Source organism: Equus caballus, chromosome 28 (assembly GCF_041296265.1).
Source record: "Equus caballus isolate H_3958 breed thoroughbred chromosome 28, TB-T2T, whole genome shotgun sequence".
In the NCBI taxonomy this organism is placed as follows: domain Eukaryota; kingdom Metazoa; phylum Chordata; class Mammalia; order Perissodactyla; family Equidae; genus Equus; species Equus caballus.
The window spans coordinates 42,033,600-42,059,208 of record NC_091711.1 but is presented as its reverse complement, the minus strand read 5'-3'; the positions used below and the strand labels follow the sequence as shown (position 1 = coordinate 42,059,208).

The 25,609-nt window shown below is 38.8% G+C and overlaps 1 protein-coding gene across 19 annotated transcripts in view; it reads left to right on the top strand.

Moving 5' to 3' along the window:
- The window catches only part of ENTHD1 (ENTH domain containing 1), a 154,631-nt gene that overhangs the window by 70,828 nt on the left and 58,194 nt on the right, over positions 1-25,609 (top strand). For 10 of the 19 annotated variants that reach the window (XM_070253644.1, XM_070253647.1, XM_014736844.3 and 7 more), the window contains 2 exons: positions 6,465-6,707; positions 25,211-25,329. In XM_070253644.1, coding sequence (XP_070109745.1) covers positions 6,465-6,707; positions 25,211-25,329 — 362 coding nt within the window. Of the gene's footprint in view, positions 1-6,464; positions 6,708-8,945; positions 9,045-25,210; positions 25,330-25,609 lie in introns of all 19 variants that reach the window. The other 9 variants (XM_014736846.3, XM_014736845.3, XM_001500033.5 and 6 more) reach the window with 1 other exon arrangement.

Below are 25,609 nucleotides of genomic sequence, written 5' to 3'. Positions count from 1 at the left end.
GTCAGTCAAAGAAGTTAAAAGTCTGTGTTTTGTTATTTTTATAGAGCCAGTCTCTACTTTCTAGCTTGTTAACTTTATGACTTCGGGAAAGTTTCTTACCCTAAACTTACTTTTCTCATCTGTAATATGGCCTTCACGAACTCTGAGGGTTATTGTGAGGACTGGAGGTAATGTCTGAAAGTCAGGCACATGGTAAGTCATCAATGTTAGCTCATACTCTTGGTCCTTGACATTTTTAAATTTTTTAACTTTTATTTCCTGCAGTGTATATTCGTGTTCAGATAAAGCTCGGTGCACGTCTTCGCTAGGAAACTCTTGTCCGCTGCACTGTCGCACTCAGCAGTTTCTGCCCGTCCGCGGTCAGTTGCAGCACGTATCACCCAGCCGTGATGACTGCTCTGCGTGTCGGTCTCCATCGCTAGACTGTGGGTGTCCAGAGGGCTGTGATGATTGGATGTATCTCTGTTTCTTCACTGGGTTTGGTGGAGGTGTTGAATAAATGTTTGCTGACTGAGTAGCTAGTGGATTGTTGTGGGCCCAAAGAAGGGATTGGTAGCTTTTAAGAGTTTCTCTTCATCCTAAACGTTCTTCTGTTTTTCTAGGTATAGATTTATTTTTACTTATCCTGCTTGGTCTTTGGAGAGCATTTCTAATGTGAGGTTTCATGTCTTTTCTGTAAAATTCCCAGCTCTTGTCTCTCTGATTATTGCTTTTTTGTGCCTAATTTTCTTCTTTTGAAATCTTCTAAGTGAATATTGGGGCCTCTCCTTTATGAATTAATCTTTTTAATCTTGTTTCTCTGTGCTGTGTTTTGGAAGAATTCGTCAGTACTATTCTTCACTTACCAATTCTCTCTCCAACTGCTAGATGCTGGAGTTTACCTTGGATGTTGAGGGTTTTTTCTTTATTCTCAGTGACTATAGTTTTGGTTTCTAGGATTTTTGTTTTTAAAGATTGGTACCTGAGCTAACAACTGTTGCCAATCTTTTTTTTTTTCTGCTTTTTCTCTCCAAATCCCCCAAGTACATAGTTGTATATTTTAGTTATGGGTCCTTCTAGTTGTGGCAATAGGACTTTTAATTGACTCTTTTCATATCCATCTGTTCTTGTTTCATTTCTGCCTATTTTTGTTTTGTTTTATAATCTCATATTCCTTGTTGTGGATATGATTCCTGTATTAATCTCTCTTAATTATATTTATTTTAAAATCTGTTAGAGGATTTTAAAATCCTGTAACAATATAGAATATTGATTTATAGAAGATCCTATAGAATCCTGTTCTCATTTGGAGTGAATTTATGTTTTGATTGCTGCTTTTATTGGCTATCTTTCTTAAGCATTAGGTTTTTTAAAAATCTATTTTGGAATTTTCGTTTTTAGGCTTATTTTAAGTGAGAAGTTCTTTCCCAACTACCCATCCCTGTTCGCTTTTCCCTTTATGTCGGTTTTTCAGTTCCCGCTGCCCGGCTCCCTGGCGGCCTCCGGTGCAGCCCTTGCAGAGGTGGCTCGGCTCACACCCAGCATGATACTAGGGTGTCGTAGATCCCATCGTAGATCCAGCCAGCAGGTGGCTTAGTTTAGTTCAAGCCTTAAGGCTGCATGTGTGTCCTCTTGCTTCTAGACCCACAGCTACAAATAACTTATAGCCCAGGAAGCAATTAGCAGCTGGTTTTTTTTGTTTGTTTTCTTTTTCTTTTCTCCCAGCCTTCTCTCACAAACACGGCTCTCCCCTCACATTAAAGAGTGAGACCAGCTCTGGTTCCCTAATACCCAAGTTGCTGAACTCCTAGCTGCCAGATCAAGAGCCCAGCAGCCCTGTGGCTTCAGCCCTGCTCCCTGCTTTTTCATTTCTCTTGTATTTCTGGTTTGCAGAGGTTTTTATCTTGTGTTTGAGACTGATGATGTCTATTATTGCTCTGTATTTGGAGCAGAACAGAGGAGTACTTTGAAGCATGAACTTACTGTGCCAACTTGACTGAAGGTTTTTGAACTTGAAAATGACTTAATCAGATCTACTGTTTGGGATGCTGCTTCTCTCCCTCCCCACACACCCCTCCCACCCCACCCGTGGAGGCATTGTAGAGGGTAGATTGTAAGGGAGTCTAAAGATAAGTAAATAATTTAGAACACCACAGGCACACAAAATGATCAGGGCCTGAACTAAGGGAGATGGAGAGGAGAGAATGGATCTAGAAGATATTTAGTAGGTACAGTCTATAGACACGGATTACTGATTTTGAAGAGGTGAATGTTCATATTTCTGGCTTAGAATGAAGGTAAACTTCACTGAGAAAGGAATATAGGAAGAAGAGTAGATTTTGGTAGGTCATTGGGTCAGGAATGGAGAGAGGAGTATTAAGATGTTTTGTGACTACTGTTTGAAGCCCACTACGTGTTTTTCCAAATGTCTGTGTCTTTCCTACTGGTGCATCTCAGTGCCCAAGATCTTTGAATTTATTATATTTCCAAATCTCTTTACATGATGTTCAGTTGTGGATTTATGCAGACTTCTCCCCTAGATTTGGGAAATTTTTCCTCAGCATATTTGTTCATTTATTTAACAAACATTTCTTAAGTAGCTCTTAAGCAACAAGTATAGTTCTGGCCTTCATGGATGTTATACTCTAATGGAGGAAAAAGATATTTATCAAATAAACAGACAATTACAAAGTGTGGAAGTCCTATAAAAGGCAAGTGTAGTGCTAGGAGAGTGTGTGACAGTGGGGCCTGACCAGGTCTGAGGCCCTGATGTACGCGTGGGGTAGGGTGGGAGTGGCTTGTTAGCTCTCAGTAGAAGGCTTTCCTGAAGGAGTGAATCTGAGCTGTTCCCTCTGCCAGGCGCACTCTGCCCGCCTGTCTGCAGAGCTGGCTGCTTTTTGCTGTTCAGGAGGACTCAGCTGCTATGTTAATTCCTCAGTCAGACTTTCCTTAGCCACACCCCAAATTAATGTTTAGCGTGTCGCTCTTCTTTATTTTCTTTAGAGCATTTATTTTTATCTGAGATTATCTTGTTTAGGGACCTTGTCTCTTCTTTTCTCACCTCTGCCCCCACTACTGAAACTTACGTGTTCAAGAAATGATTAAATGACTGCACAAGTGAATACCCTTGGGTGGTTGTCTGTCCAGAGTTGTTCTAGTGATTTGTATGTCCTTGTCCTTTGCCTTGAGTTTGAGGAGACTCCTCAAGTTGGCCTTCTACTCGCTCATTTTTCTGTCCTGTTGACCCTCCCCTCGCTCCACTGTGTCTTTCTAATGGGAGTTGCCAGTGGTACCCTTTGGCGGTAGTGATGGGCATGTGACTTTCAAACTGGGCCAATCAGAGTCGTTCTCCTGCATTTTTCAAATTTGAATGAAGGAAGAAGGAGACTTCTCAGGTGGCAGAGTGTGAGGTGGGAATCTGGAGCTGTTTGTGGTCATATTCATATCCAGATTGAAGAAGCCAACTGCAAGAGAAGAAAATGAAAGCATTACCCAGAGAAGCAGGGATGGGAGAGGGAAAAAGAGTCCTGGAAGTTTTCCGGTGCCTGCTTCATTTGTACCTGAGGCCCAGTTGCAACTCCTGGTTCTCCCACTGCCTTTGCCTTCGCCACTTCAAATTGAGTTTCTGTCACTTATAACCAGAGTCCTAATTAAAACAGTATATAGCTTTATTTTTATTTTAACCTTCACCTCAGCCAACAAGCTTTTCCTCTTTCTGTGTTTGATATAATATCTTTGCATATCGATCTGTTGCGTAATTTATTTCAGAGGACCCGTGTTTCCCCCCCCCGCCTCTCCTTCTCCCCCTCCCTTCCCCTTCTTCCTCCCCCTTTTTTCTTTCTTTCTCTTTTTCCGACACAAGCAGTTGCTGCCTAAGTTAATCTATTTCCAGTACTATTCTATTTTAGTACTATGTCCTCCTTCCTTTCTTTTCAGAAACATACTGGTTAGAAATGAATAGATGCCATTTTATTATTACTTATCCTTGAAGCAGATTATTGGATTCTTGGATTTTTTGCTTTCAACTTGGATGCTCTAGAATAGCCAGGTTCCTCCTCTTTGACATCTCCAGGGTGGTGGGGAGGTAGCCGGGCTGTGGGCAGCCTTGAGTGGAAAGTTCACTTCCCTACTTTCTGTAAAATGCTATGGCCTGACCTTCCTGATGCTGCAGACTGCTGTGTCAGGGAGCAGCCCTGCTGTTCAGGGAGAAGGCCTCTATCGTTGGGGCTGGCTTTCTGCTTCATGTACCTGCTCCTCCCTTTGAACTGTTGCAGCTACCCTCACATCCCACCAATCCGTGTAGACTCCAAGTAGAATATTAGCATTCCACATCTTTCCCATAGTTTCTAGTTCTAACCTTTTCTAATTAGGGGGGTTGCAATAAATTGTTTTAGGTCAAGCAGCTTTCTCAGGCAGCTAAGTTGTAAATTGGCATTCAGTATGTTTCATCCATCTGGTTCCGCTTTTACTATGTCAAGGAGAAAATTGAGATTTTTTTAGTAATTTGCTCCTTTTATTGATTCGTTCACTCAGTAAATAGTGATTGAGCATCTACTGTGTGCCCATTGCTCTTCTAAGACACCAAAGATACTAGGTGAATGAGATTCTCTGCCCTCGTGGAGCTTATATTCTAGATGAGGAAACAAACAATAAACAAGTAGACGAATAAATACATAGTATTGTATTAGATAGTGATAAATACCGAGGTGAAAAATAAAGCAGGACAGGGGAATAGAGAGTGATGGCAGTGGGGCGACTTCAGAGAGAGTGGGCAGAAGGCAGGCTTCTCTGAGGAGGGGACATTTGGGTAGAGACCTGAACGAATCAGGGATCTAGCCATGCGAAGAGTTCCTAGCAGAAACAACAGCCAGCATACAGCTCTAAGGAGGTGAAAGGTGTGGTGCGATTGTAGACTGAGGTGGCCAGGGTGCCTGGAGAGGAGTAGGGAGGGGCACAGTGGAAGCGAAGGAGCGCGTGGAGTTAGGAAGGGGAAGACAAGCTTTCACCATCCCCCGCCCCGAACCCACCCAAAGCAAGCTGTGTCAGTTATCTGGAGGTACGTAGTGTCTGGCACATTGTCCCCAAAGGCTGATAGTCACAGCAGGCTTCTGTCATGTGACACTGAGTGGTAACCGAAAACACTGGGATTTTTTGGTTCTGGACTCTAAGCTTATTGTAGGAAGTTAAGAGTGTTTAGAATGAGAAGGTTTGAAGCAGTTATAAAAGAAGTTTGGAAGGAAGAAATGATTAAGAAGTGAGGTTAGATAAAATAATCTTGGAAGAGGTGACAACTTGAGCAAAGGTTTCTGACACTGTCCATCTCAATCCTTAATGAAACGACTGGCAGTTAGAGAACATTGTTGGCCCCTGTCGTCTGAATATACCCTGACTTTGACCATATCTCATTACCTCTACTAATAGTAAATTATGATTGGAAACATTAAAACCTTAATTCCTCACACTTGGAGCCCGAAATGTGCATAGTACTGGATCTTTAGGGACTTTTCGGTTTACTTCTACAAGAAGCCTTGGGAAGAAATGAGATGTTAATATGAACTAGCCATAAGATATGGAGAAGTAAGGCATTTCCTTTATAATTTATCTTGGGAGAGGGTTAAGAATAACAATAATACTGTATATTTGAATGAGTATACTTTTATATCTGTGAATTAGACTGAACAGATATGCTTATACTGGTTTTTAGACAGGAAACTCAGGCCCAGACAGGCCACCTGACTGGCTGAGAGTCACACAGCTGTTTAAGGGCAGCACCAGGGCTAGAATTCAGATCTTAGACTGTGCTCTGGTATCTACTAATGGCATCAAGTTGTTATGATAGGATGTTAGTCAAAGAAGAGCCAATTGCCCTTCCTTCTCTTGTTCCACCTCAATTGTACCTCTCTAAGGTAACAGATACTGACAATCTTGTGGGTGCACAGCTGGCCATCTGCCTGCCCATCCATCCATTCACGCATGTATGCATGCATCCACCCATCCATCCATCCGTCCTGGTATTTCTCTACTGCTCTCTTCTGTATACCTATATAGTGGTTTATTTCTCTGTGCTTTAGAGATTTGAATCATGCTATGCATATTTCTTTAAATCTTTAGCCATATGTCATGGTCATACATCTTGGTCAGTGCATCTAGCTCTAAATCATTCCTCTTCTTTGTATGCCTATATTGTTTGATTTATTGCATAGTACATATTGCTTTTAAAAGGAAAATCCAATAGCATGTTTTAAGTGAAAAATGTAATGCCAATATATAATGTGATTTCATCATATATTTATTTGCTTCTTAAAGTATAAGAAAAGGAGTATAGTTATTGACAATTCTAATGAAACTTAGGTTTCCCCCTACATTTGCTACAGATTTTTTCACTTTACTCACATTTTCATTTTTTCCTAATTTTCTTTAGAATGAAAATTAATTGTAGCCTAATTTAATATTTTCTTTACTAAGCAATTTGATGTATTTTTCAGGTTATTATATCCGGGAAAAGTCTAAGCAAGTCATAACATTGCTGATGGATGAGCAGTTGCTGCATAAAGAGAGGGAAATAGCGTGTCGGACAAGACGGCGTACCTCCTACTCTATGACATTTCCTAAAAGAGTGCCTGGGACTGGCAACTCACCGACCGCATGCGCTTCTGCTCCTACACCAGAAATTCCTGCTTCAGAGAGGAAGCATAAGCTGCTTAAGGTTGCAAGGCTATGTAATAAAAGTACGTATAATGAACATTGGCCTAAAATGCAGTAGGTATCATTTAAGAACAACTAAAAATATAAAACGTTAGGTTTTAGTACTAAAGTATTAATACTATATTAGTACTGCTGTTACTATATTATACCTCATAATATAGCGAACAAAGATGAAGAACAATATTCAGTAGAAAATTGATGATTATTTTCTGAATGCAATTATCTGGGATTCAAATAAACTGTTTTTGAGCTTTAAAGGTATTGAACTGGTGACTGCAGTATTTGGCATCATGATTCAATTTTAAGATTTAATCTGGAATGTGAAGGAGAACTGTTTTCTGAGACTGGGGGTCTGGGTGTGCATTTGTGCTATTTGATCCTACAAATCAAGAAGTTGACATTTGCTCATATGTGCCTCAAAATTCTGAAAGTGCTCTAAGACTCTTCCAGGATAGTACCTTGTGTTATATAATCCTTTCCTTTGCTTAAAGCTTTAAGTCTGGACTACTAAACTTTAAAAAAAAGGATTTATTTAAAATATAATGTTATAATAGAAATCAGCAAGAAAACGAAACTATCTTTTCTACCAAAGTTGCTAAAGCATAAAGGAATGTCATTTTGCCTGAACTTCTCCAGTTAAAACCCTGTTGAAAAGTTGTGTATGAGGAATGGACTGTTGGAGGAAGCAAAAACGTTGATGAAATGTGGCTTAGATAACTGCCCCTTGAAAGGAATTAAACTTCGTGCCATGAGTGAGGGCGTAGCAGGAGTAAGAGACAGCTACAAGTGTTTTCAGAGGCTTGCCTCCTGGCTTTATCATATAAATCTATTAATCAAGATCCTGCAAGAGCTGCAGGTGTTCAATATGAATAGATAGTCCAAAAGTCAGTTAAGTATAGAAATTTAAAAATGTTAATAGTGAGGCTGGCCCTGTAGGCAAGTGGTTAAAGTTCCGTGCCCTGCTCTCTGCTTTGGTGGCCCGGGTTCACAGGTTCAGATCCTGGGTGCAGACCTACTCCACTCGTCAGCCATGCTGTGGAGACATCTCACATACAAAATGGAGGAAGATTGGCACAGATGTCAGTTCAGGGCTAATCTTCCTCAAAGAAAGAAAAGGGGAGAATTGAGAACAGATGTTTGCTCAGGGTGAATCTTCCTCACACACACAAAAATATTAATAGTAATGCCTACAGAAACTAGTCCTGCTAAAAATCATTAAGGTACTTCTCTGACTCAGTCAGGAGTTCTCAAATGTTCACTCAGTTTGTACTTGTGTGCACTGGGGAGATAGAAAGACAGTAAAGGAGGTGGTCATTGTAATTATAATAATAAATACCACACAGATGCTTCTAAAAGCGATGGAACTTCTTTCTTTAGGGTGTCCATTCCTTTGAAATAAAACTCCAAAAGAGACATAGACCCATTCTGAAATTTCTCATGAAAGCTTTAAATTCAAACTGACACTAAAAAGGAGTAGAAGTAAAAGAACCAATTCGGACTCATCCAGAGTTTTCCACCCCTTTTGCTACTTCTTTGTTATCTTTCTTGCTCTTCCTTCCTCCATTTCTTTTCTCTTTCATTATAAACATATATTTATTGAGTTTGTTATTTGAAATTTGGATATCTAGCAGAAATTTAGAGCTACAGCAGTGAGTAAACAAAGACCCTTTCATCCTGGAGCAGATATTCCAGTGGCAGAGACAGATATTAAACACACATAAACAAAACAGATACAAAATACTGTGTCAGATAGTGACAAGTCCTGTAATGAAAAGGAAAGCAGTGTCAAGGGACAGAGAGTGACAGGGCTGGCTTTATTTTAGGTCAGGTAGTGAGGGAAGGCCTTTTGGAGGAGGTGACTATTTAAATAGAGACCTGAGTGAAGGGAGGGAGCAATCCATGTCTGTCTGGGGTGCTCCAGGCAGAGGGAACGGCAGGTGCAAACGCTCTGAAACTGGAGCAAGCTTGGCATGTTTCACTGTGAGCTTAGGAAATGAGTCCCTAAATTGCTGCGGAAGGAGCTCAACTCTGAGCCATTTTTATGATTCATGCAAGGAAATCTACTTTATTGCTTTATAGTCACTGCTTTTTTTTACCCGAAATGATATTCCCCAGCTTTATGACACATCTTATTCACCAGACTGAACTCTGAATGACTTTTGACTATTAAAAAATAGCAGTCTATCTTCAAATGAAGAAGTTTTGCTGCAATTAATTTTTTTTATACCACACACATGCATTGAGTATCTGCTTTGTTCTAGGCCTTGAAAGCAAGTTGGGTGTATTTCTGCTCTCATGGAGGTTATATCTCGTGATGCATTTCAGTCTGTTTCACAAAAAGACGTTCAAAAAGAGTTTTGGTGAGTGATGGCATCACTGGAGTGAATCTATAGTAAGAGTGCTATTTAAAGTGAATAGTGAGTGTTTGAATGTAAAAGCTGTAGCAAATGTGTTAAAAATATGTTACATTAGCTTTAAATTTCATTTATCCATCTCTCTGTATACACATACATACTAGATATATATGTGTGTGTGTTTTATGTTCAGAAAAGAGTAATTGGGGGCTGGCCCTGTGGCATATTGGTTAAGTTTGGCGCACTTCACTTTGGTGGCCCCAGGTTCGCAGGTTTGGATCCCAGGCGCAGACCTACACCACTCTTCACCTATGCTGTGGCAGTGACCCACATATAAAGTGGAGGAAGATTGGCATGGATGTTAACTCAGGGCTAATCTTCCTTAACAAAAAAGTAAAAATAAATAAATAAAGAGGAATTGGAGTAAGTAAGTTTAGTGATACTAACCATTTCCATGTAGGCATTTGAGTCTGAAACTGAATTTTAAAGGAAGAATGAAAACCGACAGTTTGGTTGGAGGAATAGGAAAGTAAATTGGGGGGGCGTTCTTACTGTGACAGAAGTAGCAAATGAAAACTTGGCGATGAGTGGATCAGTTATGATTCAGCGCACCCACAAATGATTGTAGTAGGGGCTGCAAAAATGGTAGTGGCTTAAACATAATAGGAATTTCTTTCTCTCTTCTAAAAATAATCCAGAACTAGTATTCTAGGACTGATATGGCTCTTTATGTCATGGACCCAGGGCTCTTTCTGTTTTGTTACACCACCAAACTCAGCATGTAACTTCCACTTCATGATCCAAGATGGCTACTTGAGCTCCAGCCAACACATCTGCATTCTACCCAGTAGAAAGGAGGAGAGATTGAAAATAAGAATGCCCCTTCCTTTTAAGGGCACTTACTTAAGTTACTCATAACATTTTGGCTTACATATTATTGTTTAGCACTTAGTCACAGGGACACTTGTACCTGCAGGAGTGGCTGAGAAATGTAGTCTATTTACTGGGCAGCCATGTGCCCAGATTAAAGTTACAGAATCTAGTGTGAAGGAAGGAGAGAATAAATAGAGAAGGCAAGAAATAGTCTCTACCATAGTGGGAAAGAGTACAAACAGGAAATGAATTAATCATAGTAATACATGGTTGTCAGACTAAATGGAACAGAGACTATAAATTTAAATATGTAGAGGGGGCTGGCCCTGTGGCCGAGTGGTTAAGTTCGCCCGCTCCGCTGCAGGCGGCCCAGTGTTTCGTTAGTTCGAATCCTGGGCGCGGACATGGCACTGCTCATCAGACCACGCTGAGGCAGCGTCCCACATGCCACAACTAGAAGAACCCACAATGAAGAATACACAACTATGTACCAGAGGGCTTTGGGGAGAAAAAAAAAAAATCTTATAAATATGTAGAAAAATGTGGTTGAGAGTGCTCAGCGCAGTTCATAAAGGACATAATGAATAGTATTTGGAAATTTCAATTTGATACGACTAGCAACTAGGAACCATTGTGGGTCTTGGAGAACAGAAGGGATGTTTAGCTTAGTCACAGAACTTAGCTTTCTTATTACTGACAACAGCTGTTGGTGGAAGATAATTCTTAGTGCTTTGTGTAGAAATGAAGGAGATGCAAATTGGAGAGAAGCTTTGTAAGAGACAGTTGTTTCAATCCAGGCATCCAGGACCTGCTCTAAGGTTATTTCAATAAGGAAAAGGCAATGTTTAAAGATAGAATATAGAGAGGAGGTGGGCTAAGTAGATGATGTGTTGGAGAAGGAGAGAAATTGAAAATGACTCTAACATTTGAGTTAGAGAAAATGGAGGCAAGTGATGATATCATACAGGTAAATTTCCATCAGAAGGATTTAAAGATGTCTCTAAATTATTGAGTTATAATGAAATGTAAAATTGAATGCACTGCTTGAAATCTGATTCCCAGGCTTTAAGATCAGAGCTGAAACAGCTGTGCCTAGCTCTTTGTGGTAAATTTGCAAGGGAAAAGAGGTACTTTAGAAAAGTCTTGTGCACACATCAGTGCTTCTACTCCTTTTTTTCTATTTCTGGATGTTTTCCCCAAATTTTAATTCTGGTAGATATCCTGGGTAGTTTTTGTTTAGATGATTTTTATACTTGAAGGAAGAGATGAGCTGAAGGATAATTGCTCTTTGATGGCAAGACAGAAACTGTATAAAGCATAGTTATAACTCAGCTTCTCTTAGCTACAAGCATCAGAGTTAGGTCCTTTCTTTAGAGGTAATAATTATAAAAACTATCACCAGAGCCATTGCTTACAACCATGCTAGCAATGCATTACCTCTGTTGGTCATCCAGTCTTCTGTGAAGAGCTCTTTAGTAGTATTATTCTTTGCAATAGAACTTACCTGTATTAGAGAAGGATTAGTCTATGTTAAATGTAATAGCATTCTATATCATGGAAATATTTTCCTAAAAATTATGTATGATTCCTGTTGGACAAAAGTTATGCTTCAAAGAAGTTGTCGGCCCCATGGCTGAGTGGTTAAGTTCGTGCGCTCTGTTGCTGCGGCCCAGGGTTTCACTGGTTCGGATCCTGGGTGCGGACATGGCACCACTCATCAGGCCACACTGAGGCGGAGTCCCACATGCCACAACTAGAAGGACCTGCAACTAGAATGTACAACTATGTACTGGGGGGATTTGGGGAGAAAAAAGAAGAAAGAAAGAAAAAATTTAACTTAGTGAACTAGAAGATATGTCTAAAGTGAATGGAAAATATGAAAGCAATATTAAGACAGAGAATACATCTAGAGAGCAATTACGAGTTACCATGCCAATAAACTGTCCTCGTCAACTGCAGTGGAGGACAGATAACAGTGATACGATATTTTCAAAGTGCTGAGAAAATGATAGCCTATAATTGTATACCCAGCGAAACTGTTATCCAAGGATGAGGGTGAAATGGTCATTTACAGATAAATATGAAAACTGAGAGTTTACCGCCGTTAGGTCTACATTAAAGATTATGCTTCAAAAAGAAGGAAAATTATTCCAGAAGAATGGTTGAAGATGTGAGAGAAAGTAATTAACAAATAGTAAACGTGTATATAAAATAAACACTTTCTGTGTGAAATAGTAGCATCTAACTCTTGAGTTTAAAAAAAAGACAACGAAAATAGTGGGTAGCTGTGGTATATAAGTTGGGAGTTGATCTACAGAGTTATAGTGTTCTAAAGTCCTTGTGTTTTTTCAGAGAAGAGTAAGGATATTATTTGACCCTGAACTTTTTAGGTTAGATGTGCATGATAAACTTCCAAGGGCAAACACTAGAAGAAAAGTAGAGTGTATAAATTCCAAAGAAGTGAGAAAAAATGGAATGAAGAAAAAAATTAAAAATATTATAAAGGCCAAGAATCATAGGTAATGTGGGACAAATGGAAATAAAAAAATAAAATTGCAGGACTAAGTCCAAATATATTAATAATCACAGTAAATATCAATGAATTAAACTATTCTGTTAAAAAGCAGAGATTGCCAAGTTGGGGAAAAAAGAAATCCAGACATATGCTACAAGTATATGTTCCCATAAAGGTTGAAAGCAAATGGGTGGAAAAAGATAAAACAGGCATATAATATATAAAAAAAAGCTGATGTAGCTATATTAATATCAGACAGAGTAGAATTTAAAGCTAAGAGCATTATTAAGGACAATGATACAAGTTTAATTCCCCAGGAAGACTTAACATTTCTAAATGTTAATATACCCAGTAAAATAATCTCAAAGTATATAAAGCAAAAATTGGTAGAACTACAGAAAGAAATGGAAACACCTACCAATATAGTAGATGATTTCAAAACATCTCTCTCAATTATTCATAGGTCAAGTAAATAAAACATTTTTAAAAATATGGATTTTATAATTGATTATGTTATAAATAAAGGTTTAACATTTCAAAGAATCTGTAACACACAGACCACTTTTTCTTTTTTTTTTTTTTTAAAGATTTTATTTTTTCCTTTTTCTCCCCAAAGCCCCCTGGTACATAGTTGTGTATTCTTCGTTGTGGGTTCTTCTAGTTGTGGCATGTGGGACGCCGCCTCAGCGTGGTCTGATGAGCAGTGCTATGTCCGCGCCCAGGATTCGAACTAACGAAACACTGGGCCGCCTGCAGCGGAGCGGGCGAACTTAACCACTCGGCCACGGGGCCAGCCCCCACAGACCACTTTTTCTATCAAAAAATGCAGCTGTTTGAATTAAAAAATTGCCATACATTTGAATATGGAAGTATTCTCTTTTTTAAAATCTATTTTATTGAGGTCATTTTGGCTTTTAACATTGTGTAAGTTTCAGGTGTACGTTGTTATATTTCACTTTCTGTATAGATTGCATTGTGTTCATCACCAAAGCCTAGTTTTTATCCATCACTGTACACATTTGCCCCTTTACCCCTTTCACCCTCCCCCCACCCCTTTTTCCCCTGGTAACCACTAATCTATTCTCCTTATCTGTATGTTTGTTATCTTCCACATACCAGAGAGATCATATGGTATTTGTCTTTCTCTGTCTGACTTATTTTGCTTAGCAAGATACCTCAGAGTCCATCCATGTTGTTGAAAAGGGCACAGTTTTGTCTTTTTTATGGCTGAGTAGTATTCCATAATAAGTGTTATGTCTTCTTGGTGGAATGTCTCTTTTATCATTTGTAATGACCATCTTTCTCTCTTGTTGTCTTTTTTATCTTGAAGTCTGCTCTGTCTGATCTAAGTATGGGAACACCTGCTTTTTTTTGCTTGCCATTTGCCTGGAGTATCATCTTCCATCCCTTCATTCTGAGCCTATGTTTGTCTTTAGAGCTGAGATGTGTTTCCTGGAAGGAGCATATTGTTGGGTCTTGTTTTTTAATCCATCGAGCCACCCTGTGTCTTTTGATTGGTGAATTCAATCCATTTACATTTAGGGTGGTTATTGACAAATGAGGGCTTAATACTGGCATTTTATCTTTTGTTTTATGGTTGTTCTATATTTCCATTGTTTCTTTTCCCTGGTATTTCTGACTGCCATTTCAGTTTGGTGTTTTTTTGTGATGGTTTTCTCTTTATTTATGATTTGTGACTCTGCTCTGATTTTTTGTTTTGCGGTTACCATGAGGATTGTATAAAAGATCTCACAGATGAGCTAATCCACTTTCTGATAGCCTCTTATCTCCATTAGCCTAAGCAGGTTCCATCCCTCTCCTCTTCCCCTTGTATGTTTTTGTTTTCGCAAGTTACTCTTTTTTGTGTTGTGAGTTTGTGACCAAATTGAAGTGGTTATAGTTATTTTGGATGCTTTGTCTCCCTTTATCTTTTATTTTATAATTAAGTGTTTGCTAACCTATTCTGATATAGAGCTGCAATTTTCTGGTTTTCTCTATTTATTTTCTTGCTCAAAGCCTTGTATACCTTTGTGGTTTTGTTTCAGGCGGGAACCTCCCTTCATCATTTCTTGTAAGGCAGGTCTAGTGGCAATGAATTTCCTCAGTTTTGTTTGTCTGGGAAAGCTTTTATTTCCCCATCATATCTGAAGGATAATTTTGCTGGATAGAGTATTCTTGGCTGATAGGTTTTGTCTTTTAGTATTTTGAATATATCATTCCACTTTCTCCTAGCCTGTAAGGTTTCTGCTGAGAAATCTGCTGAAAGCCTAATGGGTGTTCTTTTCTAGGTTATTTTCTTCCCTCTTGCTGCCCTTAATATTTTTTTATTTGTCATTGACTTTTGACAGTTTTAACATTATATACTTTGGAGAAGGTCTTTTGCATTGATGTAATTAGGAGTTCTGCTAGCTTCCTGTACTTGCATCAAGTTCCTTCCCTGGGTTTGGGACGTTCACAGCTATTATTTCTTGGAATAAACTCTCTGCTCTTTTCTCCCTCTTCTCTCCCTCTGGGATACTCATAATCCTTATGTTACTTTTCCTAATTGAGTTGGTTATTTCTCAAACAATTTCTTCATTCTTAAAAAATCTTAGTTCTCTCTCCTCCTCCACCTGGATCATTTCTAGGTTTCTATCTTCAAGCTCACTGATTCTCTTCTCCATAAGGTCTGCTCAATTTTTTTTGCTTTCCGCATTATTTTTTATCTCATTAATTGTGTTCTTCATATCCAGAATTTCTGTTTAGTTGTTTTTTAGAGCTTCAGTCTCTTTGGTGAAGTATTCCTCTGTTCATTAATTTCATTCTTGAGCTCATGGAACTGCTTTCTGAGTTTTCTTGTAACTTGTTGAATTTCTTTATGACAGCTACTTTGAGTTCTTTGTCAGTTAGATTGTAACCTTTTGTGACTTCAAGTTTGGTTCCTGGAGAGCTGTCGTTCTCCTTCTGTTCTGCTTTGTGACTGTAGTTCTTCATGGTGTTTGATGAATTGGTCTTCTAATGGTGCATTTGTGGTAGTAACCACCTTTCTTATTTTGGTACAGCTTCAGTGACTTTGGTTCTGAGCTCCTTCTGGTTGTATATGAGAGCCCGCACTTTCCACCCTCCGCTGCCTCTGCTAGAGGAGTTGTCAGTGCCCTCCTTCTGCTGCTTGTGCCTCCGAGGTTGCTAGTGCCTTGCTGCTTTTGATGTTGCTACAGTCTCAGGTGTTGCCACCGTGGTCACCAGGCTATGAGCACTTCTGCTGCTTGTGGGATCACCTTGGTCTTGTGTTCCCCCACTTGCTCTCTACAGGCTCTCCACGGGTGTGGGTGCTGCCACCACATGCACCACCTATGGTGCTGCTCCTGGGTTATCTGGGGGTGCTGGCAACACCACTGCCAGGCATGCTGGGTTCACAGGTCTCGCTGTTGCTGTTGGAGGCCCGGGTTCTTGTATGTAGACACTGCTGCTGGTAGAGCCATTGTCAGGGATACTGCCACTGGGGGCTGGGTCTCAGGTTCTCCTGTGGTTCCTAAAGCCTCAGGTCACAGGTGCCACCTGCCACTGCTGGGGGAGGAGTAGGTGCTAAGCCACAAGTGTTGTTGCTGGCCCTGCAGTCTCTAGTCACTGGCACCTGCTGGTATGTTTTTAAGACCTCAGATCCAGACACCCTGTCCTTCCTGGGGAAATCCACATTTTGGTTGCTATTCTCACTGCTGGAGAGACCAGCGCCACTACCAGAGGAGGAGGGAATGGTGCTGGGTCTCTGGCTCTGCTGTGTCCTGGAGCCTCAGGACATGTGTGCCTCCTGCCACTGCCTGGGGGCAGGGGGGGGGGGCGGGTGCAGGCAGGGCCCAAACCACAAGTGCTGTGTTTGCCTTTGCAGCCTGTGGTTGCTGGCATGTGCACCAGTGTAAGGATCTTCATTTTGGATCACCACCACCAGGAGAGAGAGAGGGGGCTGCTTCCGTAGTTCCACTGCCTTCTGGAGATCCAGTCTACCCACCTTCAGATATATAGATGGATGGATCGCTCAAGCATTCTGGTGTGCTGCACAGGGAGTCCTTTGTTGGTCGCTGGATGGATGTCTGACTGGTTATAACTTAAGAGGGGAGAGACAAAGAGAATGACTCACTCTGCCGTGATGATAAAGTCAGAAGTATTCTTTTTAGAATCAGGTGGAAGAAAAGGTCCCCATTCTCCTTGCTTCTATTTATCTTTGAACTGGAGGGCCTAGCCATCACGATAAAACAAGTAAGAGAACTTAAAAGCATAAGTATTGAAATGGAAGAAACAAATTTATTTGCAAATGATAGGATTTTCATATAGAAAACTTGAAAAGATCTACAGACATATTAGAAATAATAGAGTTCGAGCAAGATGGCTGGCTGTAAGATCAACATATGAAAATAAAGTTGTATTTCTATATATCAGCAACTAACCATGAACGATTTTTTCAAAAATATCATTTATAATAGAAAAAAATCCTAATCTACTTAGGAATAAATCTTACAAAAGCTATACAAGATCTGTGCACTGAAAATTGTAACACTTAATTGAAATAGATTAAAGAAGGTCTATATAAATGAAAAGATATTCCATGTTTGTTTATTGAAATACTCAATAATGTAAATATCTATTCTTTCTGAATTGCGTAGATTGAGTGGAGGGTTTCTCAGCTTTGGAACTATTGACATTTTAAGCCAGATAATTCTTTGTCGTGGGGCTGTCCTGTGCAGTGTAGGATATTTAGCATTATCTCTGGCCCCTACCCACTAAATGTTATCAGCACACATCCCTTCCTGTTGTGAGAACCGAAAATGTCTGCAGACATTGCCAAATATCCCCTGGGGGCCAAAATTGCCCCCAGTTGAGATTGAGAATTGCACTGACTCAGTGCAATTACAATCAAAATCCAAAGAGGATTTTTAAAATTGAATTTGATGGGCTGATTCCAAAATTTATCTGGAGGAATCAAAAGGTCAAGAATACCCAAAACATTTCTGAAGAAGAAAAAGGTGGAGGGCTTGCCTTTCTAGATAACAAGACTAAAACAGTAGTAGTCATGACCGTATGGTATTGATGCATGGCCAGGTGCATGGACCAGTGGAACAAACTGTAGAGCCCGGAAAACAGACCTTTGCAATTATGTTATCTTAGTATGTGACAGAGCTGGCATTTCACATTGGTGGGCAAGAGATAAACTACTTAATCATACTGGGGCAATTATTTATCCATATGGAAAAAATGAAATTAGGTCTCTACCTCATATCGTGCACAAAAACAAATTCTCGATGAATTAAAGACTTAAAGGTGAAAAACAAAACTTCAAAATGTTTAGAAGAAAATATAGGAGAATATCTTTTTTACATTGGGATAGGGAAGGATTTCTTAAACATAACTGAAAAAGTGCAAACTATTTAAAAAAGGGTTTATAAATTTGACTCTTGTGATAGGCAAAATTCTGAGAATAAGCCCCAATGACCCTTGCCTTTATATAATCCCCTCCCCTTTGAATGTGGGTACATTCAGTATAATGAATTATCACTCGTGTGATTATATGTCAAAAAGGAGTATCCGGATTGGCTTAATGAAATCACATGAACCAGAGTTTTCTCCAGCTGACGGCAGAAGAGGAAGTCAGAGGTTCCAAGTGTGAGAAGGATTTGACACACCCTTACTGGCCTGAAGATGAAGTGATAAGGAATGCAAGTGGCTTCTAGAAGCTGAGAGTGACCCTGGCTGCCAGCCAGTAAGGAAATGGGGGCCTTAGTCCTACAACCACAAGGAACTGAGTTCTGCCAACAACCAGAGTGATCTTGGATGTGGATCCTTCCCCAGGGTCTCCCAGTAAGAGTTCAGCTTGGCTGACACTGGTTTTGGTCTTGTGAGACCCAAAGCAGAGAACCCAGTCAAGCCTGCCTGGACTTCTGACCTGCAGATCGGGGACGTAACAAACGGGTGTTGTTTTAAGCCACTAAGTTTGTGGTTGTTTTCAGCAGCAATAGAATACTAATAAAACTATATTAAATTTAAGAATTTTCTTTTCATCAAAAAACACCATATAAAAAGTAAAAAAGATAGTTACAAACTAGAAGAAAAATTCCAACACATGTAACTGACAAAGGATTAGTATCCAGAATATGCAAAGAATTCCTACAGATCACTAAGAAAACGACAGCCCAACTGAAAAACGGAGGAGATATGGCAAGTATTTCCTAAAAAAGAGGAGGAAGCATGTAAGGCCAAGAAACATATTTTTCAAAATGCTCGACCTTGTATTGATATATAGTAGCAACAATTATAAAATGAAATATATGAAAATATGTAATTTACATAATTTCAAAAACCGTGTAATGCCATATTGTGAGGAATTTCCTTCGTTCCTGAGCTATATTTTCTTCTCCGTTTGGGATCTATTTTGTATGCCATCTTCCTTTCTCTCTTCCTCTCTTACTTTTCTCTCCCTTTCTCCTTCTCTTCTCTTTTCGTTTTTGTCTACTGGAATGTTTGTTTAGTTGCTGAATCATTTCTTTACATCTTGCTGATGCTTAGGTGGCTCTGACTAGGCACTCGATTTTGAAGGCAGTAGATAGTGGTGGTTAAGCCCTCAGGTTCTGGAGCCATACCTCCTGGATGTGAATCCTGATTCAAATTGTGTGGATTATGTGACCTTAGACACATTACTTAAACCTTTGTGCTGCAATTTCATCTTCTGTAAAATGAGGATATAATATAGTTCCTATTATACAGTTGTTGTAAGGAGTAAATGGGTTAATATAAGTATAGCACAATAAATTTGATGTTTATTTGCTCAGATACGCTTAGTGATTTCTTGACTCTCCCACTATATCTGAGACCTTGTTTTCTCCACCAAGTTGCAGTTTGTAGGCCATTTCTTATTTTACCCACTTTTCTGCCACAAAGAGGAGTGGAAGCTCTCATTAGGCCATGTGCAATCCTGTTTAGAATACCTGGACTCTGCTCCATCTTCTGTGTCTTTTGTACAAGATCCTGCTCATTCTGAGTAGTTGGGAAATGTGTCCTGTTCCCATGGGGTGGGGGGATACCCTCGAGCTTCAGATCATCCACCCAATTCAGTAGGAAACTGGCATTCACTTCCATTGAAGTGTTAGCATCTTTATTTACTCACTGTGTTACACTTTTTTTTTTTTTTTTAGCTAGTTCCACCTCTTCTCAGTCATAAGGAGGGAAAAAAGTATTGTCCATTCAGTTCCCTTTTTTTCCAGACTTGAGGATATTAATGAGAAATCTCAGATTCTTGTCAACTCATCAGTATCACCTTTGGGGGAGAGGGGATGTCCTAGATCTTGTTTCTTTTCTTGGCCACCAGTTCTTTCTTTCTTTTTTTCTTTTAAAAATTACTTTTAGTTATATCTGTTTCCATGTTAGATTGCTGTTGTAAAATTTTTGTATTAGTTTTACTTGGAAAAACGTCTCGTTAAGTATTGGGTGGTGGAAATTCTGTGTCGCAGTTTCACTCCGCTGTCTTAGCCCAGGAGTCAGCCATTGGATGCTTGAACCTGCTTCTGTAGTGGCTGTTTTTCTCCTCGTGCCTGGAGCTGAGCATTTACCACAGTGTGTGGGTTTTCCTGCTTCCCGTTATCCTTAAGTAAGAACTACTGGCAATGTCTCAAAGTTTGGACGCTATTGTTAGTAAAACACTAAAATAAAATTGCCTTAACTCCTTTTTTAAGGTCTCCTGCAACAAAAGTTAGTCCTTACTCACTTTTTCTTATCTACTTATTTCAAATTTAATTTTGAACGTCTGCTCAGACATCTCTGCTTTCTTGTTCTTTATCTTTTTACTCACACTCTATCTCCTGTCCCTCTGAAGCATTTCTCAGAAGTATATAGCAGCATAGAGGTTGTGTCTGTGTTGGATGCTGTGGTGCGGCCCAAATCCTGCTTCCAGACCAAGGAACTCATTCCCTCCGCTGCTTGGGGGGTTGGCGCCTGAGGGTTTCAGCTGAGTCTTTCTCTGGGAATTCCCAACAACTGAAGATAGCCTCTTTGCCCAAGGTCATGCCCCTTTCCTGAGGGGACCTACATCCAACCTGTAGGTATGGGCTAGCTCCCTTGCTCTAGGGCAGGACAACTGTGAAGAGTCATCCCAGCCCCAAAGTTCCTAATAGGATTGGCTGAGGCCTCTGTTGCAACCGAATTACAGTTCAGTTTCTCCCTTGCCCCAGTTCTGCCTCCCATGCTCCTCACGGATGTTTCTGAGAGCACCCCCTAATGAATCTCCCTCGTACAAATCTGGGCCTTGGGGTCCGTGTCCTGGGGAACTCAGCCAACAACAGTGGCTTTTCCTCAAGGTTTAAAATATAGGACTATTAGAATATGTGTTTAAATGAAGAAAGAGAATTATAAAGCAGATGGGGAAAAATGTTAACAATTGGTGAATCTGGATGAAGAGTATATGGGAATTCTTTATACTATTCTTGCAAATGTTCTGTAAGTTTGAAATTATTATAAAATGAAAGTTTAAAAAATTAGGACAAATATTAATTACTTGAAGATGCTTAAGTGTAATTATGCTCCAAGACAGTGAAATTGTTAAGGTTCCAAACTCATAATTCTGCAAAAGTTAGATATAAACTTAATCACCTTGAGACTTTATCTTATCAGTTCTTCATTAGTCCACTGAATATATTCTATGATGGATACATTTGTTTATTTTTAAAAATTAATTTTGTTAAATAAACGACTTAATTTACTTAAATTACACCTGAAAGGACACTGTCAGTACATAGCAACAATGTTTATTAGATGTTAAATAACAAATGGAACAATTTGGGAATTTATTCAGTTTATGGAGCATTTCAGTTCCAAAATGTGGTGTTGGCGCTGTCAGTGTCTGATAGTTTGACTGTCAGTTTGATATCTCATCTGAGAACCATCACAGGCTTCCCTAGTTCTGCTTTGTGCTGTTATCTGAGTGGTACAGGCTCAACAAGATCCACAGCTTCTCTCGAGATAGTTTCTACAAAGTCCCTACAACCTTGGTATCTGAGCACTCATCTTCAGATTACTCAAGAGCATCGTTTCCTGCACCATCTTCACTTTTTCCTCTGAGGTTTCTCATTCACATACTAGTTCTCCTTGGCTTGTGACTTCACAGTCTCAATTGATCGATATCTTATGATACCAAACAGATTTCCACTAAGGAACTGAATGTGTGTTTTCCCCTTCCACTTGCTTATGAAAATCCAGAAATAAATGTTGGGTTATCTTCTCATTTAATTAAGCACACTTCACTTCCAGTGTTCTGCTGTCTGATACTAAAAAAATTTCTAAGTGATTTTCCATAGACTCACTGTATTCTAAGTGCCTTCCTTCTTGCCCCGATAAGATTACTTAGTATAGGTTATAACATTTTAGCTGTTCTAGGCTAAAGTGCATCTCCAAATATGCAAGATTTTTTTTCTTTCACAATTCTTGCTATTCTTAAGTTTTCCTTACACTTTACTTCAAAATAGACTTGCTGAAATTTTTATTAATCTGCTTCTGTGATGTCTAAAGCTCAAGTCCATATCATCTCAAGGATAGTTCGTCGCTGAATGCTCAGAGTGGTAATATAGTTCCTGATCAGATCACATGAAAGTCCATAGATGATCTACACCTCAAACTACTACTGTTTTCCAGTATTAATTATAAAATCTCCAAGTCCAAAATAAGCTGATTTTAATTATTCATTTTCATGTGAAGTTACAAAAAAATGAAAAGTTAGAACCATAAATGCAAAGTTCTTATTCTTTCTGTGGTATCTTTAGCATATACCATACTTCCTGCTTTTGCCCACGTAGTTTCTTCTGCTTGGAATAATTTTTCCCTCTATATTTATCAGAATCCTAGCCATCCTTCAAAGCCTTGTTCAAATTTTACTTCCTATTTGAGGCTCTTTCCTGATTACTCTGGTGCACAGTGATTTTCTTCTTTCTTAGAATGTCTATTCCTAAAGTTAGTTAATCTAAGAAAGTTTAGCATGTCATTATTCTCCTCTAATCGTTTCCTGTAAGTCTATATGTTAGAGTTAGCTCCCTAGTCAGGCTATGAACTTTGTGAAGGCAAGGACCATGTCTTATACCATTGCTTTTCAAGCTGTTTTTCTTGCATAACCCCTAAAATGATTGTGAAAAATTTGTACCCCCTTACACATTTTTAAGTTAACATGTGAAATTTTATCCTAAGCATAAATAACTGCCAAGGATATAATGCAAATATTGACATTAAAGACAAAAGAAAGCAAAACAAAAAAAACCTGTTACATGAGTCTTTTAAGTGTATCTAAAGGAATCTAAATACTGATGTGATTGACACCTGTAGTCATTTATTGGAAAAAAATACACGAAGTCTTCTTTAACTGTTGGAAATTTTATACCATTGCCTTTTCTCCTTGAAGTCATATTTCTATTCCATCTTCCTCAGAGAATTGTATCCTAATAGAAAGTGTTTTTATGCTTGAAATTCTCTCTACATCAAATACGTATATAAATTGAAATTATTTTTCTAAATTTTCTGTGACCAGTGGCTTTAAGTGGTAAAATCTTCCTTCTAGACTGACTTATCATGATAATTATTTTTAGTACACAATCGATCAAAACCAAAACCACATAAATGTATGGTAAATTTTTCTAAATACTTATTAAACATAAAGAATACAGTTTATTGGAAATACACGTTTTTATAAGATACATGGAACTGTGCATTTACCCACATATGAATATTACTTATTGTTAGAAATAAGCAGGGTTCAGCGTAAATTGTTTCTATTTTACATCTTTATAGATGTAAATGCTGAGAAGACTTGTTCACATAAAATTGTAGGTGGGAATAGAAGATGTTTTATTATAGCATTGTCAATCAATTCTATGAATTCCTCCCAAGTAATATGCCAAAAATTTTATAGTGATTTATTATAAAAATGTTTTTCATCTCTTGTCAACTTTTAACTTGATTAGGTCTTTTTTCAATATTGTTGAAAGCAAAGGATTGGAAACACCCTACTTAGAAAAAGATTTGTTAAATAGTCATTAGGAGTAATTTACTTTCTCAATTTCTGGGAATAATACCAAAAAGCTTTTGCTAAGATTTATCAAATGACTGTTAATTATGCCTGTTACACTCTAACCCAGTGTCCTCAGAAATTGTGGGAAAAATGAAAACATTAATTGCAATATACCTGTCAATACAATAATTTTTTGAGAAAATGATTTTATTGTGTCATATGCTTTAAATAGATTTTCATCAACTCTTCAGGACTGCGGATTTGGTTCATTCACTTTTTGGAAAGTATTTACTGTATTTACCTAGTTGGCAAAGCCATCCTCACTGTCGAAACAACCAGCCAGATCAGATTTAAACATTCTTTCAGAAAACATTTTACCCTTTATTTATTCAAATAAACCTGTAAACAAACGTCACTCAGGTTGTATTCCCACTCCTGAATTCTTTTCCTAAGACGGATAGCTAAGGCATGGAGCCTTGTCGTAAGTCTGTTGCACTGATGAAATAAGGTGGGTGTCTTCCATGCTTTCTTTGCTTTCCTTTCATGGGACTCTTCCTCAGGAATGACGCATTCTTTGACAATAGTTGGGGGATGAAAAGCATAAGGACATTAAATGAAACTTGTCAAATATCCTGCTCCTCCAAACTGTAATATATCTGAATACCCAACATCCCAGTATGGACCTGAATACCCGATGACTTATGCCATGCTTTGCCGTTAAAAGAAATGTGTGTAAGACAGGGTGAACTTTGAAGCTCTAGTTTGGGTTTTTCGTGCCTCCATTATAGAAGGCTTCCCCATACCAGTCTTTTTTACTATTGTTTGGTGCCTTAGAGATTCTTAGGCTTGCGCCTGAAGGGAAGATGCACCATGACAAGTTGAGCAAAGAATATGTCTGTGTTCGTAAAGTGGGAGAAAATTGATTTTGAAAGGGAAGGGGAAAGAACTAGCATGATACTTCTACACAGCTGCATTCTCAGGCAGATCGGTTTTCGGAAACAACATATATAGAACTTGTGGATCTGGAATTGAGCCCTTTAAAACTATTTATGCCCACCTAGCCCTTGGGAAGTCTAAGTTCCCCCAGTGGTGTGCGTACACCAGCTTGAAGATTCTTATACTTCTGATTGTACCCAATAATATGCTGAAATATAGTTCGTACTAAAATACCTTTGTTTACACAGTAATTAACGTAGGAAGGAAAAGGATATTAAGGCAACAAAAACATTAAATTCGGCAAAAGTATATAAGCAAAAATAGCAGTTTATTTTCATTGGCATATTCTTTTATGTTTAAATTTTTTAAAATTTTGTTTAAAAGTTTTTATCAAATAGTCTACATTTCTGATTAGTTTCCCTTAGAACACGTGAAATTCACACTACAGTAATAAAGTTGTTTTAAATATTAATTAGAATAATTGTGGTTGCCATTCCTACTTTTCTAAAATTTCATTTGAATAATTTGCACACGCTATTTTCTAGACTCTGTTACACCTTATTTTTAAAAAGGTGTTTCAGAAATAAAGCTATAAAATAGAATTGTTTATGGGACAAAGGGCTAGAATTGAAGTTGTATTTTTAAAATGTCTGAACTTGTCAGTTATTATAAAAAGACATATTGAAGTGATTAATATTCATAGGTAACCATTGGCAGATGATATTTATTTTGTAGACAAAATGGATCTTTAGAAGTGGTTAACTTAAAAATTGTGAGCTAATGTAAAAACATTAGTATTTTTGCCAAAGTGAAATCTTAGCTTTATGTTGTTGACAGAAAACGCTTCCAAGGCAGGATTGAAACAACAGCAGTGCCAAGACGCTCAGTTGCCTAGTGGAACTGCGTTGTCCCAGGAGACACTACCCTTCAAGATCAATGCTTGGAAATCAACAGAGGTAAGTCACTGTAGTAGTTTCCTGTCGTGGCTCTTACAAATTACCACCGACTTAGTGCCTTCCAGCAACACAAATGTATAGTCTTACAGATCTGTGGGTTAGAAGTCTGACACAGGTCTCACCAGGCTCAAATCCAGGTGTCCGCAGGGCTGCCGTCCTTTCTGGAGGCCCTGGGGAGAATTCGTTTTCTTGCTTTTCCAACTTCATGTGTTCTGAGAGGAACTGTGCTTGTATTTTAACTTTGTTTTTGGTGTCTTTTGTTATACAAGGTTTTAAATAA